Consider the following 14,503-nt stretch of genomic DNA (forward strand, 5'->3'; position numbering starts at 1 on the left):
CTGAAGCATTGTTTATACAGCAGCACCATATGGCGGCATGTACAGTACCTTTGCATCCTATGTGTATGGCTGTACATTCTGCGCTGTGTGCACAGGCTCTAATAAAGTAATGCAGCATTTATCCTCAGCGTCCATGTTGCGTTGTGTTGCTCGTCTTTGCAGCCCTCACATCCTTGGTGCGATCTCCTGCAGGGCAGTTTCCATCTCCGCCATTCGGGGCAAAAGGGGGGTTTGCCTTGTACATGTGTTGGTGTCTAATGTTCCATGTGAATATGTGCTTTACCACCCAGCCGGATTTGGCCACGAGCCTGGGTAGGTGCCCTGGGCCTGTATTTTACAGAATGTCTTAGACATGGAGGATTAGCCGAAGTGCGAGAACGAAAGAATATAGGACAATGTCACCTTAGATTTTCTGCCTCAGATGGCGACTACAGAAATAATTGAATTTAGAAGAAATTGTCAGAACCTCCTAAGAAGCAGAATTACTTGTCTCATTTATAAGTGAGCGGCCGCTGAATCTTTCACTTATCTGGGATGAGTCCTGAATGGCGTCTGTACTATTAATACCCGTAGGTGCTCTGTGCGGCCGCTCGGGGGACTCTGATGTCGTCTAACATTCACTTTATGGCTGGTTGGGTTATACAAGTAAAGAGATAAGTACAGATATAGCAGAGCTGAGTCTGTCAGGGAGTTTTGGTGCAGGGATCTTAGGATAGTTCATCAATATGTGATCGGTGGGGTCTGACACCCAGGACTAGGGGCGTAACTGGAGGGGGTGCAGTCAGACTGGGGACCAGGAGCCTTAGGGGGCCCATAAGCACTGGCATCAGTATTGAGATTGCAGCTTCCATCTGGCCCATAAGCCAAGGAGACCCACAGATTACCCGAACCACACTAAGGTGGATTAAACTCCTTGGCACCCGTAACCATCACTATCAAGAATTCACTGTAGGGATGAGGTAGGAGGGATGAGGTAGGGGGCCCCGACAAAAGATTGCAACGAACCCACAAGACTTTAGTTACGCCACTGCCCCAACAATCTGCTGTATGAAGAGAAGTGAATAGGAGTTACGGAGATGGCAGAGCTCAGAGACGAGTCTTCAAAACGAGGTCACAGTCAGTTAAGTAGTTGGCTGGGGGGTACACTGCAGGGACTGGTGTCAGAGGTCGGACATTTATGGCATATTGTACCTGGCTATCATAGGTAGACAAATCAGATATGCTACATAGATAGAATAGATATATCTCATAGATAGATAGATAGATAGATAGATAGATAGATAGATAGATAGATAGATAGATAATCTGCAGATTCGTTCAGGTCTCAAACATGCCATGAAGTAGACACAAATTTTCTTCCTTGTCTACATTCGGATCTTACATTGTATGAAATTCACACATTTGCTAAAGAGACTGAAAAACCTCATTTTGTAGATATTAATGTAAAACTTAATACGTAGAGCAGAGCCCTATACGCCATATCTACTGTCTACTGGAGAGAGAACATGCTGTACAAGAACGCCCTCTGCTGGATGTGTGAGGAATAAGCACTCTGTAAATATACAATGTAGTTTGTTAGGCTTTATACAAGCGGAATTAACTGTGTTTTTAACCACAAATAAATGCAGTTGTAGATATTGCGGTGAGCTGCCTTGATCACCCTGACTAAGGCTAGGTTCACACTAGTCTCCTTTCAGGGATTCCATCCACCATTCCTGTAAGCAGTACTTTTCTCTCCGTATTTTTTGGGCAGAAACCCAACAGACCCCATTATAGTCTATGGGCTTTTCAAGCAGATTGGGTTTCCGTTTTTCGGAAAATAGTAAGAGTGAGAATAACTGCGCCAGATTTGTCCAGCACGCTCGCATCCCTATGAATTGATAATGGATTTCTAATTGCAGGTTGGAGTCGCAGATGACGGCCGATATCCAGGCGATTCTTCAACTCCTACAGAGATCGTCATCGCTTGTTCCGCCAGCCTACAGCATGGTGACAGCCAGCTCTGACTATCAAAGGCCGGCGGTCAGACAGGTGCAGAGTCAGCACCCCCGCGCATCTATCAAAACAGACAGGAGCTTCACTCCATCATCACAGGCGAGTACATAGCCGAAACGTGGAGTAAAAATGTGCAATCTGGGTGCAGACATGTAATATCAGGGAAAAGACCTGAAAACAAGATGAAATCCGGCATGTTCAGAGCTTCTCTAACGCCATATCTGCCGTCAGGGGAGAGGCTTACATTTATCTGGTGTATATCACCACTGCAGTTGAGCCGATCTTGACTTTTCAGGATCGATTTTAAAATCCGATTTCCGATCATTTTTCATTCGAACCCGATCTCGATCCCAATTCCGATCCCAATGCAAGTCAATGGGATTTTTTTATTAATCGGAGATCGGATTTTAAAAGCAATCCTATTCACTATACAGCATGGAATCTAACAATGGAACGCTTTAATTGTTAGAATCCACGCTGTGCAGTGAATCACTAAGTAGCCAAAGGATTTTTTTTTTTTAATCCTCTGGCTACTTAGTCCCCCCTGGTGTCCACTTACCTGCAGAGATGGCTGCTCCGTGCCCGGTGTTCTTCTTCGCCTCACTGCCGCTCCACGCTGCTCTACTTCGCCTCGCTGCCCCCTGCCTCCCAGGTTAGGAGAGTGTGGGCGGGTACTGGGAGGGGAGACGTCACATTTCCCCGCCCTGTACCTGCCCACACTCTCCTAAGCCACAAGCCCCACCTTCCTAGCTCTTTAAACACTAACCTGGGAGGCGGGGCAGCGAGGCGAAGAAGAACACCGGGACTGTAGCAGCCATCTCTGGAGGTAAGTAGCTACTAGAGATGTTACTTTAGTCTCCCATTATAATGAATGGAGACAGCTGGCGCGCAGGGGGTTAAGGCTGTGTGCCGGTTGCTTCCTTTCATTCCTATGGAACTGCAACGGAGCCTTCACATTGAGTATACACTATATACTCAGTGTGAAGGCTAAGCAAAGCATTGTGGGAAATACTACTGATCTCGATCCCATCTAAAAAGATCGTGTTCGGAATTCCGATCGCGATCGTGAAATTTTCTCGATCGCCAATCGGAATCTGAACTTTTCCGAACACGATTGCTCAACCCTAATCACCACCTATAGGTGACTTAAAGGGGTTGCCTGGCTTTTTCGTTATTGGAAAAGTCAATATCCGATTGTAGGGGTCTGACATCTAGCACCCCCCACCCATTAACAACCGCCAGAACTATACAGTGGACGGAGCCAGAAAAAAAATGTCTCTGTCCCTTGTAGAGGGTTACTACAGGTCAACTCACTTCCTTGACTGGGAGCTGAACGGCAATAATGCAGCAAAGCCATCACACACTGGACGGGACGCCTGGTTCCATTGTATTGTTTCTGCACCCCGCCTACTGAGAACAGCCTTGTGTATAGCCATAGATTATCTAATAGTAATAGACCGACGGAAGTACTATACATCACCACATAGTGCAGAAAAGCTATAACCATGTGGCAGGATGGGCACAGACCAGGAACCTTGCAACGCAGGAGATCATTCTATAATACAGAATTTTATTTTCTTCCAGAGCCCTGAATTTGTAGACTTTGAAAAGCTCGCACCAAAACCCAAAGAAACCACTTCTAGGGCAGTCCATCTAAATGCTTCATCCGAGGACAACCTGACGTCTCTCCTGGATCACCAGGAGCACCAATCTCCTCCGCTAGAGTTCCATCCGAGGCAATGTGCGTCATATCTAAACCCAATGAGACACACATCTCTGCCAGATTCTTCCATGCGCCACAAAGAGAACATGTCCCTGCACAGGCACGAATCTGACCCTGGTCTTCCTGGAAAATAATCCAAAAAAAAAAAAAGAGTTCATTTTCTAAGTACCTTCAAATAAATTGTAAGTGCTTTTAATGGCTGTTTTTCCTCTTTGTATGTAAAATCCTCTTTACTTGACTCAGGGGCAAAAAAAAAAATGGATATCTAATATGCAAAAGTACTGTATATTTTGATACACTGAAGCTTACTAAAGGTACGTCTGACAAGTCATGATGTAATACCATGTAAAGACTGAATGCTTAAAACATAAAACTGCCAGCATCACAAGGCACCTTATATTTTTTTATTTTGGATTTTTTTAACACTTGCATGTTATGACGTCGTTTTTTTTTTTTTATCGCATGAAGAATGATATTAAATTATTTCTCAGAGACGTAATATTATCATGTGAATACTTTCGCCTGGACATGAGTCGCAGTTTTAATTCTTCCAGATTGTATGATCTTGTATCTTCCTACGCATCGTATTATTAGCCTTTCATATACCATGGCATAACCTAAGTTCTCATTCTGCAGGTTGCGGTTGGTCGGGTTGACTAGCTAGCTTCCGCTTGTCTTCTTGTTGAAGTGGCCACCATTACAGTAATTTACAATACATGGCACGGGAAGCTATAACGGAGACCGCCAGTACACACCGCACGGACTTGTTCTAGAGCCTTTCTAGTTGGGGAACAGAAGGAGGTGCTCAATGTCCTAGAGAGTGTATTGTGTTAAAATTGAGACTGGATTTACAGAAGAGCTTTCACCAACTCCTTAAATAGCCGTCCGTCTACTGATTCCAGCACAGTTGGAATTTTTCCTCTAGCCCCCACTGTCCCTAATCAATCAGTGCTGTTAGTTTCAGCATCCTATATGGTATTTAGTCTCTCTGCTGTCAGGTGGGCAGAGCAATGTAGTCTAGGACCGCCCACCTGAAAGTATAATTAGCATATTGGGACTGGAATTAACAGCCCTGATTGCTCAGGAATGGCAGGGACTAGAGAAAAAATTCCAACTGTGCAGGAATCAGTGGAGTGGCGCCTAGCAAAGGATGTAAAGAGTAGGAGTTAGTGGAGGTGGAGAAATGTCCACCCTTGCAGATTATTTTCTTAATCTGTCTTTACAGCAGTTGTAGCATGTTTTTGTCTAATTCACTGTATACACGTATACTTAAAGCAACCCTCCACCTTGCTAAAAAAAAAAAAAAAAAAAAGAGACTATACATTGTATACATGTCTATTGTACTTACCTGGTGCCCCCCATGGTGCTGCTGCTCCTTCCATTGCCCTGTTTGGCTTCCTGTCTGGTCTATGATGAAACGGTTGCTGACTTCTTCTGGAGCTCCATCTGTAAGTCATGACCCCAGCCCTCGGAGTGACTTAGGCTCGGTTTGGGTTTCTGTTTGGGGAGTGAGCTTGGGGACTCCCAGAAAGGAGACCTATCCGCATAAAAAAGCAGCACTTTTCTCTCCGCATGTTTTGTTTGCAAACCACATGGACCCCATTATAGTTTATGCGGCCCCTCGGGTTTCCTTTATGCTGATAAGTTTCCGTTTGGGGGAAATCCTTAACTGGACTCACCGAATGGAGCCCAGAATGCAGATGTGAACCGGACCTACGTATCACAGAACAGACAAGAAGCCAAATGGCGGAATAAAAGCAGCGGCAGCACCACGGGGGGCACCAGGTAAGTAAATTAGACATGTTCATATCTATCATATATACAGACACTTGAAATTCTAACAAGGAGTAATCGTGATCATGTACAGTCAGTTTTTTTAACAAGGTGAAGGGTCACTTTAAATTATGTGCTTTCCCCACCACTAGGGGGCACTTAGGAACCTACTGCACACTAGTTATACATTGAACTCAATAGTAACAGTGTGTCATACGTTCTTATAATTCCATTAATCGTTCTATGGATATGTTCACATGGGACGGATACGCTGTGGGTTTTCTGTCTGTATTTACAGGCTGTATTACAGTACCAGCATTGACCAATGAAGGATGATGGGAGAGGTAATTCCAGTGATGGTACTGCAGGTTGCCCCAAGGGGGAGCCGTCCCTTACTACCTGTAGCAGATTTACTGGCACCACCTTAGGCTTCTGCTTCTAACAGCCATGGATTGTCTACCTCAGGCCATGGGGCTCATAATAACATTTTCCAAATTTGGATCCTACATTGGAGCTTCAGAGCCAAATTTTGCAAAACTATCAGCCACTATAGAGACAATAAAATGTAAGGAACTTCAGTGACTGAGGACAGTATTGTCAGGAGTCTAATAAGAGATGGCTGCGCTGTCGTTACTCGAGGATCACTCCTCATCCTCCATAATGAATTTGTACAACAATATGTAGTTAGTAGTAAGCTAACCACAGCGTGGCCTCCAGCTAGAACCTCCAGTGTTTAGCTATAACATTCTAGGAAGTGTTTGATTTCCCTACAGCGCCTCCACAGGGGAGATTAAGCTTTACACATATATCTATTAATCAATGGGCATGGCTGGTCCTCCAGAGCCACTCAAGATACTCAGAGATACTCAACATAAGCGCTCTCCACCTTGGTAAAGGCATGAACAGAGGACCCCACCCCTCCAATGACTCCCTAATTTATATGATTTTTTTCTAAACTGGACAAGAATTTTAATATTATAAGTAATTAACAGATTTCTTACAGTTAAAGACTTTTTAGAACATGACGGATATTGCTAATGTCCCGTTTCCTTTCTAGAGTTTTTCTAAGATCTAAGCCTCAGCTCCAGTCATTCTCAAGGGAATCTATGGCTGGCTATACAGGGACTGGCCGGGAGCACCAGAACAAGGATCTCGCTGTGCCAGGCATATACTCCAAGAACTCCTCCTTGAATATAATGCTCTTTCGGGGTCTGTAGGTTTAAAGGCAATGTCTGTAATACCTTCAATCTTTCTGCATGGGATTTTGTGAGGGTGGAAAGAGGGGATGCAATAGAGGAACAAAGAAAGAAAGTGGACTTCAGCACAGACTGACCTCCAGGCTTTCATAGGGATTAAGGATGAAACCTCCTGTCCGCACATAAGATGCAGTGTCCAGCGTGCTGGTCACATGACATAACTAAGGACCAAAAAAGAGCATATAACTCAAAAACACAGGCACCATTACCAGGATTACTATCACTGCAAGCAGGAGCAGGCAGGGGGCAGCCATTGTGCCGCCCAGAGGACTCTCTCCCCCGCAGTAGCTGATTGTAGCCAGAGAGTCGGGATTTCACACTGTGCAAACCACAGGCGGCTTCTGACAGGTTCCATTTAATAACTATAAGTTCTTGCAACCACCAGGCCACAAAGCAATGTCCTTACAGAGTGTCTTACACCGTGCACTGGGCTCTGCCGAGTGATTGACAAGACTCACTTTTACCAAGTCTTCCCTGAATTTTCAGTCCCTGGGGCAATTAATAAGTTTCCGGAACATTTTCTAGTGTTAATTATAGGACTGAAGCAAAAGTCCTGAGAATTTGCATAGAGATGAGCAGCACCTGAGGGAACAGAGGGAATATAGCAGCCCAAGTACGAGAATATCCTTTTACAAAAGTGCTGCGTATGCCATAGTAAGCAAATATTACAGCAGGAAAAATACCCAGATAAATAGATAGGAGATAGATAGATGGATGGATGGATGGATGGATGGATGGATGGATGGATGGATGGATGGATGGATGGATGGATGGATGGATGGATGGATGGATAGATAGATAGATAGATAGATAGATAGATAGATAGATAGATAGATAGATAGATAGATAGATAGATAGATAGATAGATAGATAGATAGATAGATATGAGAGATGGATGGATGGATAGATAGATAGATATGAGGAATAGATAGATAGATAGATAGATAGATAGATAGATGGATAGATAGATATGAGAGATGGATGGATGGATGGATAGATAGATAGATATGAGGAATAGATAGATAGATAGATAGATAGATAGATAGATAGATAGATAGATAGATAGATGGATAGATATGAGAGATGGATGGATGGATAGATAGATAGATAGATAGATAGATAGATAGATAGATAGATAGATAGATAGATAGATAGATAGATAGATAGATAGATAGATAGATAGATAGATAGATATGAGAGATGGATGGATGGATGGATGGATAGATAGATAGATAGATAGATAGATAGATAGATAGATAGATAGATAGATAGATAGATAGATAGATAGACCAAACCAAAAGAAATGTAACATGACCGACACCACAGGAAAAGCTAGATTTCCCAAGTTGCATGAGAACTCCATCTTCAAATCAGGACTACTTAAATAAAGAAAAAAGCCCAGATATGATAATTCCTTTAAGATCCATACGATAAGAATTCACTCAGTGATAAGGCCAAAAATATCCAACACCAAATGAAAGTGTAGCAGTAGAATCTAAGGAGTTGTAGATGAACTTGGCGCAAGAGGCTTGGTAATACATCAGAGGAGCAGAGAGGAGATCCGTGCTCCAGAGGGGAGCACATAACCTCACAATAAAGCTGCCAGTAGGATATTTCGTAGCATTACACTACACACAAGCTCATTTTAAGAAGGAGGGGACTTTGTTTTTTTTACTGGAGTGCTTCTTAACCCATAAATTTGACCCCCCCCCCCCCTTGTATTGTACAGCACATATTAAACACTGTGTAAGATTATACATAAAAGTAAGTAAAACACACATAGCCAAAAAAAAAAAAATTAAATGATCATTTATATTTTTATTAATTTATTTTTCTATATTTTATATTTCTACAAGACAAGCTAAATACTACTCGGGTGTGCACTGTAATAACATGTAAGGATTGTGATGTAATAGTGATATTAATGTTGCTTCCAATATAACTAATATGTATGGATTGTGATGTAATGGTGATATTAGTTATATTGAAAGCGATATTAATATGTACGGATTGAAATAGGAATGTGGATGTCCTGCCTGATATCATCGATAGGATTGCTTTGGCCACTAGGGGCGCTATCACCACATTCTAATGATGCCTGTGCTCATTCTGGGTTCAGGAGTCCAATAGATCTGAGAGATCGACATCAACAACTATTTGCATGCACACACAGGAAGGCTGTCAATCACTAAATAGGACCGCCCACTGGACTCCTAAGCCCAGAAAGCGTAAAGATTGACTAAATGACAAATTATGTAGTAACGTTTCTATCAAAACTATCAATCAATCTGCTGCCCCCCTCCCTGTCGTGTAACTTGCAGCTGGCAGGTCAGACATATTAAATACGGCAGGTTCCCTTTAGGATGTTTATTTAACAGGTGACATCAATATGACAGTGTGGATGGATATTATTATATGACATCTCGTCGTATTATTATCTCCAATAGTGTATACTTGGCTTTACTACTGTATTGGGTTCAGTAGGTTCTGATACCATGTCCGAACAGCAGTGTCCTTGGAGATGAGTGTTTGCATTTTGCTGTCATATGACCTGTCCGCGTCCCTTTAAATGTGGGTGTTGATCTGGAAATGTGCAGTGCAGGGTGCAGAGTGCAGTGATGTGTAGTCACTGCTGCATTCACGACTTTGTGCTGAGCAGGACATGTCATTGTGTTACAATCATCTGTATTGTGCTGCAGTAAGATACTATACGTGTCAGCAGCACCAGCGGTCAGGGATACATGGTAAGGACATCTGTATCTGTGTGTGATAGCTAGTGAGGAGGAATCTCCTTATCATCCAATAAATGGGGTACATTAATAATATATCTCTGTTAGTAACACATACATGTAGGCATAGATCCTGTACAGCCTCTGTGCTGCTGTGAGACACCAGATTTGACTGCAAAACGAACGGTTGGTGATACAGTGTAATGAGGAATGTCGTATCATCCATACGTTATTGTAGCAAATGACAAAATAACAAAATCTCAAAGACCGTACCAAGTACCTACGGGCATGGATCCTGTACAGCCTCTGTGCTGCTGTTTAGTCGCCATCAGGTAGCAAAGGGAACGTAATGTTTAACCATTTTAATACTGGACCATTTTTTCAGGTTCATATCCAAGACACATTTTGGGGGTTTTCCGTACTTTCAAGTTTTATTATAATTTTAGCAGCTTTTTTCTGTGATTATTTTCTGCTGATTATCCCTGCTGCAGATATATTAGGGTTAAGCTGATATCTCAGCCCCGGTTACAGGATGACAACAGATACCCCATGGATGTTCGTTTACAATGATCCATAAAACTAACTCGGGATCCCTGCCTATAGTGTGCTCATTCTTGGACTCCTAATTGGGGTTGAGCGATAGGGATCAGAAAAGATCGGATCCCGATCGGCGATTGAGCAAATTTCACGATCGTAATCGGCTGGAAAATGATCGGAAATCGGATTTTTATATTTCAAGATCGGCTCAACCCCAAAAGTGACTTTTCCTATAGAGAAGCATTGACTAGGGTTGAGCGATCCGGATCGGGAAAGATCGGATCCCGATCGGCGATCAAGCAAATTTCACGATCGGGATGGGCTGGAAAATGATCAGAGATAAGATTTTAAAATTGACCCTGAAATCTCAAGATCGGCTCAACTCTACTCTTAATGATCAGCTCTGATCTAGAGGAAACCAGGCAGTAAGTGTTCAATTTTCTGCAGCGCCATCACTGGGGAAAATAAGTATTACACAGAATCCATCCACATCAATGCACTGGTCTAGGTAATACAGGACAAGAATGGTCCTCCAGAGGCAGAGACACTCTTTCTAACCATTCTTTACTCTAGCCAAGTGAATAGCGGGCCGCCCTTTGTTAGATCAGGATTGCGCTGAACACCCCTTTAAGAAACCCTTCTGATGTCACCTAATCCTGCTGAGGTTAGCCGGTGACTTGTATCAGAGTAGGAAACAATTTTACAATATCCTGTATATATTCTTAGGTACAAAGTAAGATAATCTAGGAGATTCCAAGCTGATAAGACACCTTAACCACACAGTCCAAAGGGCGTCAGGGTGCGGTGGGCCGCAAAGCCACATTTCTTAAATTGTAGCCCTATTGTGCAAGCTGTTAAGTCATCCCTGCCTCCTCACCACTGGCGGTACGTCACACATATAGGAAGTGTCCTCTTGGTTTAATGCACCAAGGTCGCACCAACAGAAGTGTAAAGCGAGCTGCGTTCCATCTTCTATATTATGGCCACAGGACTAACATACGTGTCTTATTTTTGGCCATGTTCACGGATCCGTCCATAGACTTCAATCTACGTAGGATCTGTGAAAATGGAACCCAGGTGGTTACAAAATGGTCATGAAAAATTATCTAGATATACCAGATCTGGTGAACCCCAGCCATGAAGTAACATAAGGAAGCGATATGTATCACAGGCACCATCATGGGGATGATCTGTTCTGATATTAACGTTTAATAAATCTGTCAAATGTATTTTTGAGTAGATACAATACTAAAACCTGGTGGAAAAGAAACACTACAAGTGTGATCAGAGCTTAGCATGCCTAAAAAGTTGCATCAAATTCGTTTTGGTAATTCCAGTAAAGTTGATGTAGTTGATCAGAGACATCCATGTGATATGGTTGACTCATCCTTCAAATTGCCCATCAATATCAATGGCTAAACAACTCCTATAACTGCAGTACCAGACACTGCCCAGGGACTGGGGTGGCGCTGTTTCGGTTAGATGGTAGAAATTAAGCGCCTTTATTCTGATCTCATTCGCTTTTATAGAACCTTTTTGTCGTATGCACAATGCACATAGGTTAACAATCTCAATAAGTTGCACTTTTAGGCTACACACTGATTCCCGTCCCTTTAATATGCACCTTTAACAGACTCACTGAGAGTACAATTCAATGTGAACATGATGATCTAACCAAGGTTTTGATGCATCTTTTTAATGTAATCGCCTCTTCTGGTAAAGGACTATAATGAGGTTATGTGCAACCACAATGTGTCGCCGGGGCATGGCGTGCTGTACAGATGTAGCAGAGCTGAACGTCTCATAAATGGAGGATTTTATCACATCAGATTGAAAGCGAATTCTGGTAAAGCAGATTGATCTGCAATCCTGTGAAAAGCTGACACTTTGTGATATTACAACGAGCTGTGCCAAATGACAAACTCCACTCTGCTACATCTGTCAGGGTAATAACAGTCAGCAGTCAGTCTCATCCATTGTAGCGATCCTTATGATTCCTTATACTGTACTGTCTATACGGGGCTTTGCTGCTCAATGGTTTTTGACAATTGCATTTTAAGGCCAAGGCTACACGGCGACTTTGGCTGTGACTCTAGATCGTCGCGTCGCCCTGTGACACTTTCACTAATGTTAGTGAATGGCGCTGCATTGTTACCCCATCGGTGCTGCGACTTCTAAAAGGTCAAGTTCTGGTGTAATGTTTTGCCACTAAGTGTTGCAGCACCCTTGGGGTCAAAGTGCGACATGGCTGAGTTGCGGCCAAAGCCCCAGCCTGATAGAGGGATCTCAACCCTCTGCTGGGGTCCCCTGTGTCAAAAATGCACCAAAAAGCGTTGGGTTACCCTGCAGCACCACCACCACAGGAGAAATGAGGTATTATAGTCTGTCCATGGAAACAAATGTCCAATACACGCTGGGGTCCTCCAGGTATTTTCTGCCGTACTACATGTCCTAGTCTTAAACCAAAGCCTCGCTATTCCATTAAAACCCATAACCTCTGACCCCGCCGCTCTCCATTCCTCCATATATGAGCTGTGAACGCCACAGATCTGTTCGTGAGACCTGAGTCCATTTATGCTTTAAAGTTTCTGATTTATTGCAATATTTGATTTTTTTTAATTTTTTTTTTTTATGGATTTTAGACCAAACTTATTGCTATGACTTGTGTAAACGTTCTGCGTAGTTTCGTCCTTTTCCTCTTCAACGCGCCTCATTTATCAAAGCGGTCAAGTCATGTTGTCCCTGGCAAGCAGCAACCAATCCAAGCACAGCTTTCATCTCTGAAACTATAGCGCAAAAGTGAAAGCTGCCTTGTGATTGGTGACTGAGCCACAAGGAAAGTTTTTGGTTAGTTTTGAGGGCCCAACAGTCTTATATGTATGGGGGGGGGGGGGGGTTCTGACTACAATTCCCAACAGGAAGGATTGGGCAGATTTATTAAGATGGTCAGAGCAATGCTATGGGCAACATCCAAATGAGGTTTTGATGACTGCGGTTTTATTTCACGGTGCCTGACTCAACGTTCGCTTTGCATTAGTTCCAATTTCCTATGTCATCAATGATCGCGATCTGTCGTCCATTTTAATTCACAGTCCCACAAAGCAATGAAGCTGACGTGTCGCGTTTTCTACCGATCGCAAAAGCATCAATCATATTATTAGCGTCCGCATGTTTTGAGACCGTGTAAGCAATTCACTTGTAATGGATCTATATTTTGTAAGGTAATTTACCCGACGTCGGGGGCGAGTCTCCTGCTTGGGTACGGACGGCATGCACTTGATTTTACAAGTATATACCTGTATGTACATATTGTAAGTAGCACATTTTAGTGAATGTATACGCTATAAATAGCCCAAAAATAAAAAAAGTTAGGATTTCTATATTGCTTGCGGTATAAAATTTTGAAACATTTTACAAAATGTGTAAATAGGAAAATGTATAATTCACTGTAAAATATTTGCAAAATGACTTAGTATTTAGAAAAAAAAATATATGCATTGTTATGATAATAAAACGGTAGTTTCTAAAAATATTAAAAGGTGTTTGCGTTATTGTGTGCGAATCCCGAAACAATACGTCTTGTAGAAATCCTACAGAGAAGACAAGGGTTAATGGGGTTTCCCAGGCATCATAATCGATGACCTATGCTTAGGAAGAGGCAGTGTGCCCAATGAAGGGGACCATACATGGTGCTGTGAAGCAGGTGCAGTGTTCAAGGAGGTGAACCAGCAAGAGGTCCCAACTATCTGCCAGGTTAGGTTATCAATTAAAAGGGACATGGAAAACCCCTTTAAAGAGGACCTTTCACCACTTTTGGGCACATGCAGTGTTATATACTGCCGGAAAGCTGACAGTGCGCTGAGTTCAGCGCACTGTCGGCTTTCCCGATCTGTGCCCGCTGTAAAGAGCTTACGGTGCCGGTACCGTAGTGCTCTATGGTCAGAAGGGCGTTTCTGACCATTAGCCAGAGACGTCCTTCTGCCTCGCGGCGCCTATCGCGCTGTGCTGTGGAGCCGGGAGGAACGCCCCCTCCCTCTGCTCACACTGCTCGTCCATAGACGAGTATTATCAGGGAGGGGAGGGGGCGTTCCTCCCCGCTCCAAAGCACAGCGCGATAGGCGCCGCGAGGCAGAAGGACGTTCCTGGCTAATGGTCAGAAACGCCCTTCTGACCATAGAGAATTACGGTACCGGCACCGTAAGCTCTTTACACCGGGCACGGATCGGGAAAGCCGACAGTGCGCTGAACTCAGCGCACTGTCAGCTTTCCGGCAGTATATAACACTGCATGTGCCCAAAAGTGGTGAAAGGTCCTCTTAGTTCCTGCTGATCGCCATCTTCCAATGTACGTTAGCCCAGCAGAGGGTCCTGCTCCAGCCAGTCGTCTTACAGTCATACAAAGATGGAAGACTAAGATGGCAGAGACGCATCCAGAAGATTTCTTCATAAATTTAGCAGTTTGGATTAGAATAGGAGACAAAGTAGAAAAAA

General features: G+C 43.3%; 1 protein-coding gene across 3 annotated transcripts in view; it reads left to right on the forward strand.

Annotated features, from left to right (window-relative positions):
* Positions 1–4,518, forward strand: part of KCNH7 (potassium voltage-gated channel subfamily H member 7) — a 253,235-nt gene extending 248,717 nt beyond the window's left edge. For all 3 annotated transcript variants that reach the window (XM_075284237.1, XM_075284238.1, XM_075284239.1), the window contains 2 exons: positions 1,902–2,094; positions 3,580–4,518. In XM_075284237.1, the coding sequence (XP_075140338.1) occupies positions 1,902–2,094; positions 3,580–3,852 (466 nt within the window). In that variant the 3' untranslated portion in view covers positions 3,853–4,518. The remainder of the gene's footprint in view (positions 1–1,901; positions 2,095–3,579) is intronic.
* Positions 4,519–14,503: the final 9,985 nt, after the last annotated feature.

The sequence above is a fragment of the Leptodactylus fuscus genome, chromosome 8 (assembly GCF_031893055.1).
Source record: "Leptodactylus fuscus isolate aLepFus1 chromosome 8, aLepFus1.hap2, whole genome shotgun sequence".
NCBI lineage: Eukaryota > Metazoa > Chordata > Amphibia > Anura > Leptodactylidae > Leptodactylus > Leptodactylus fuscus.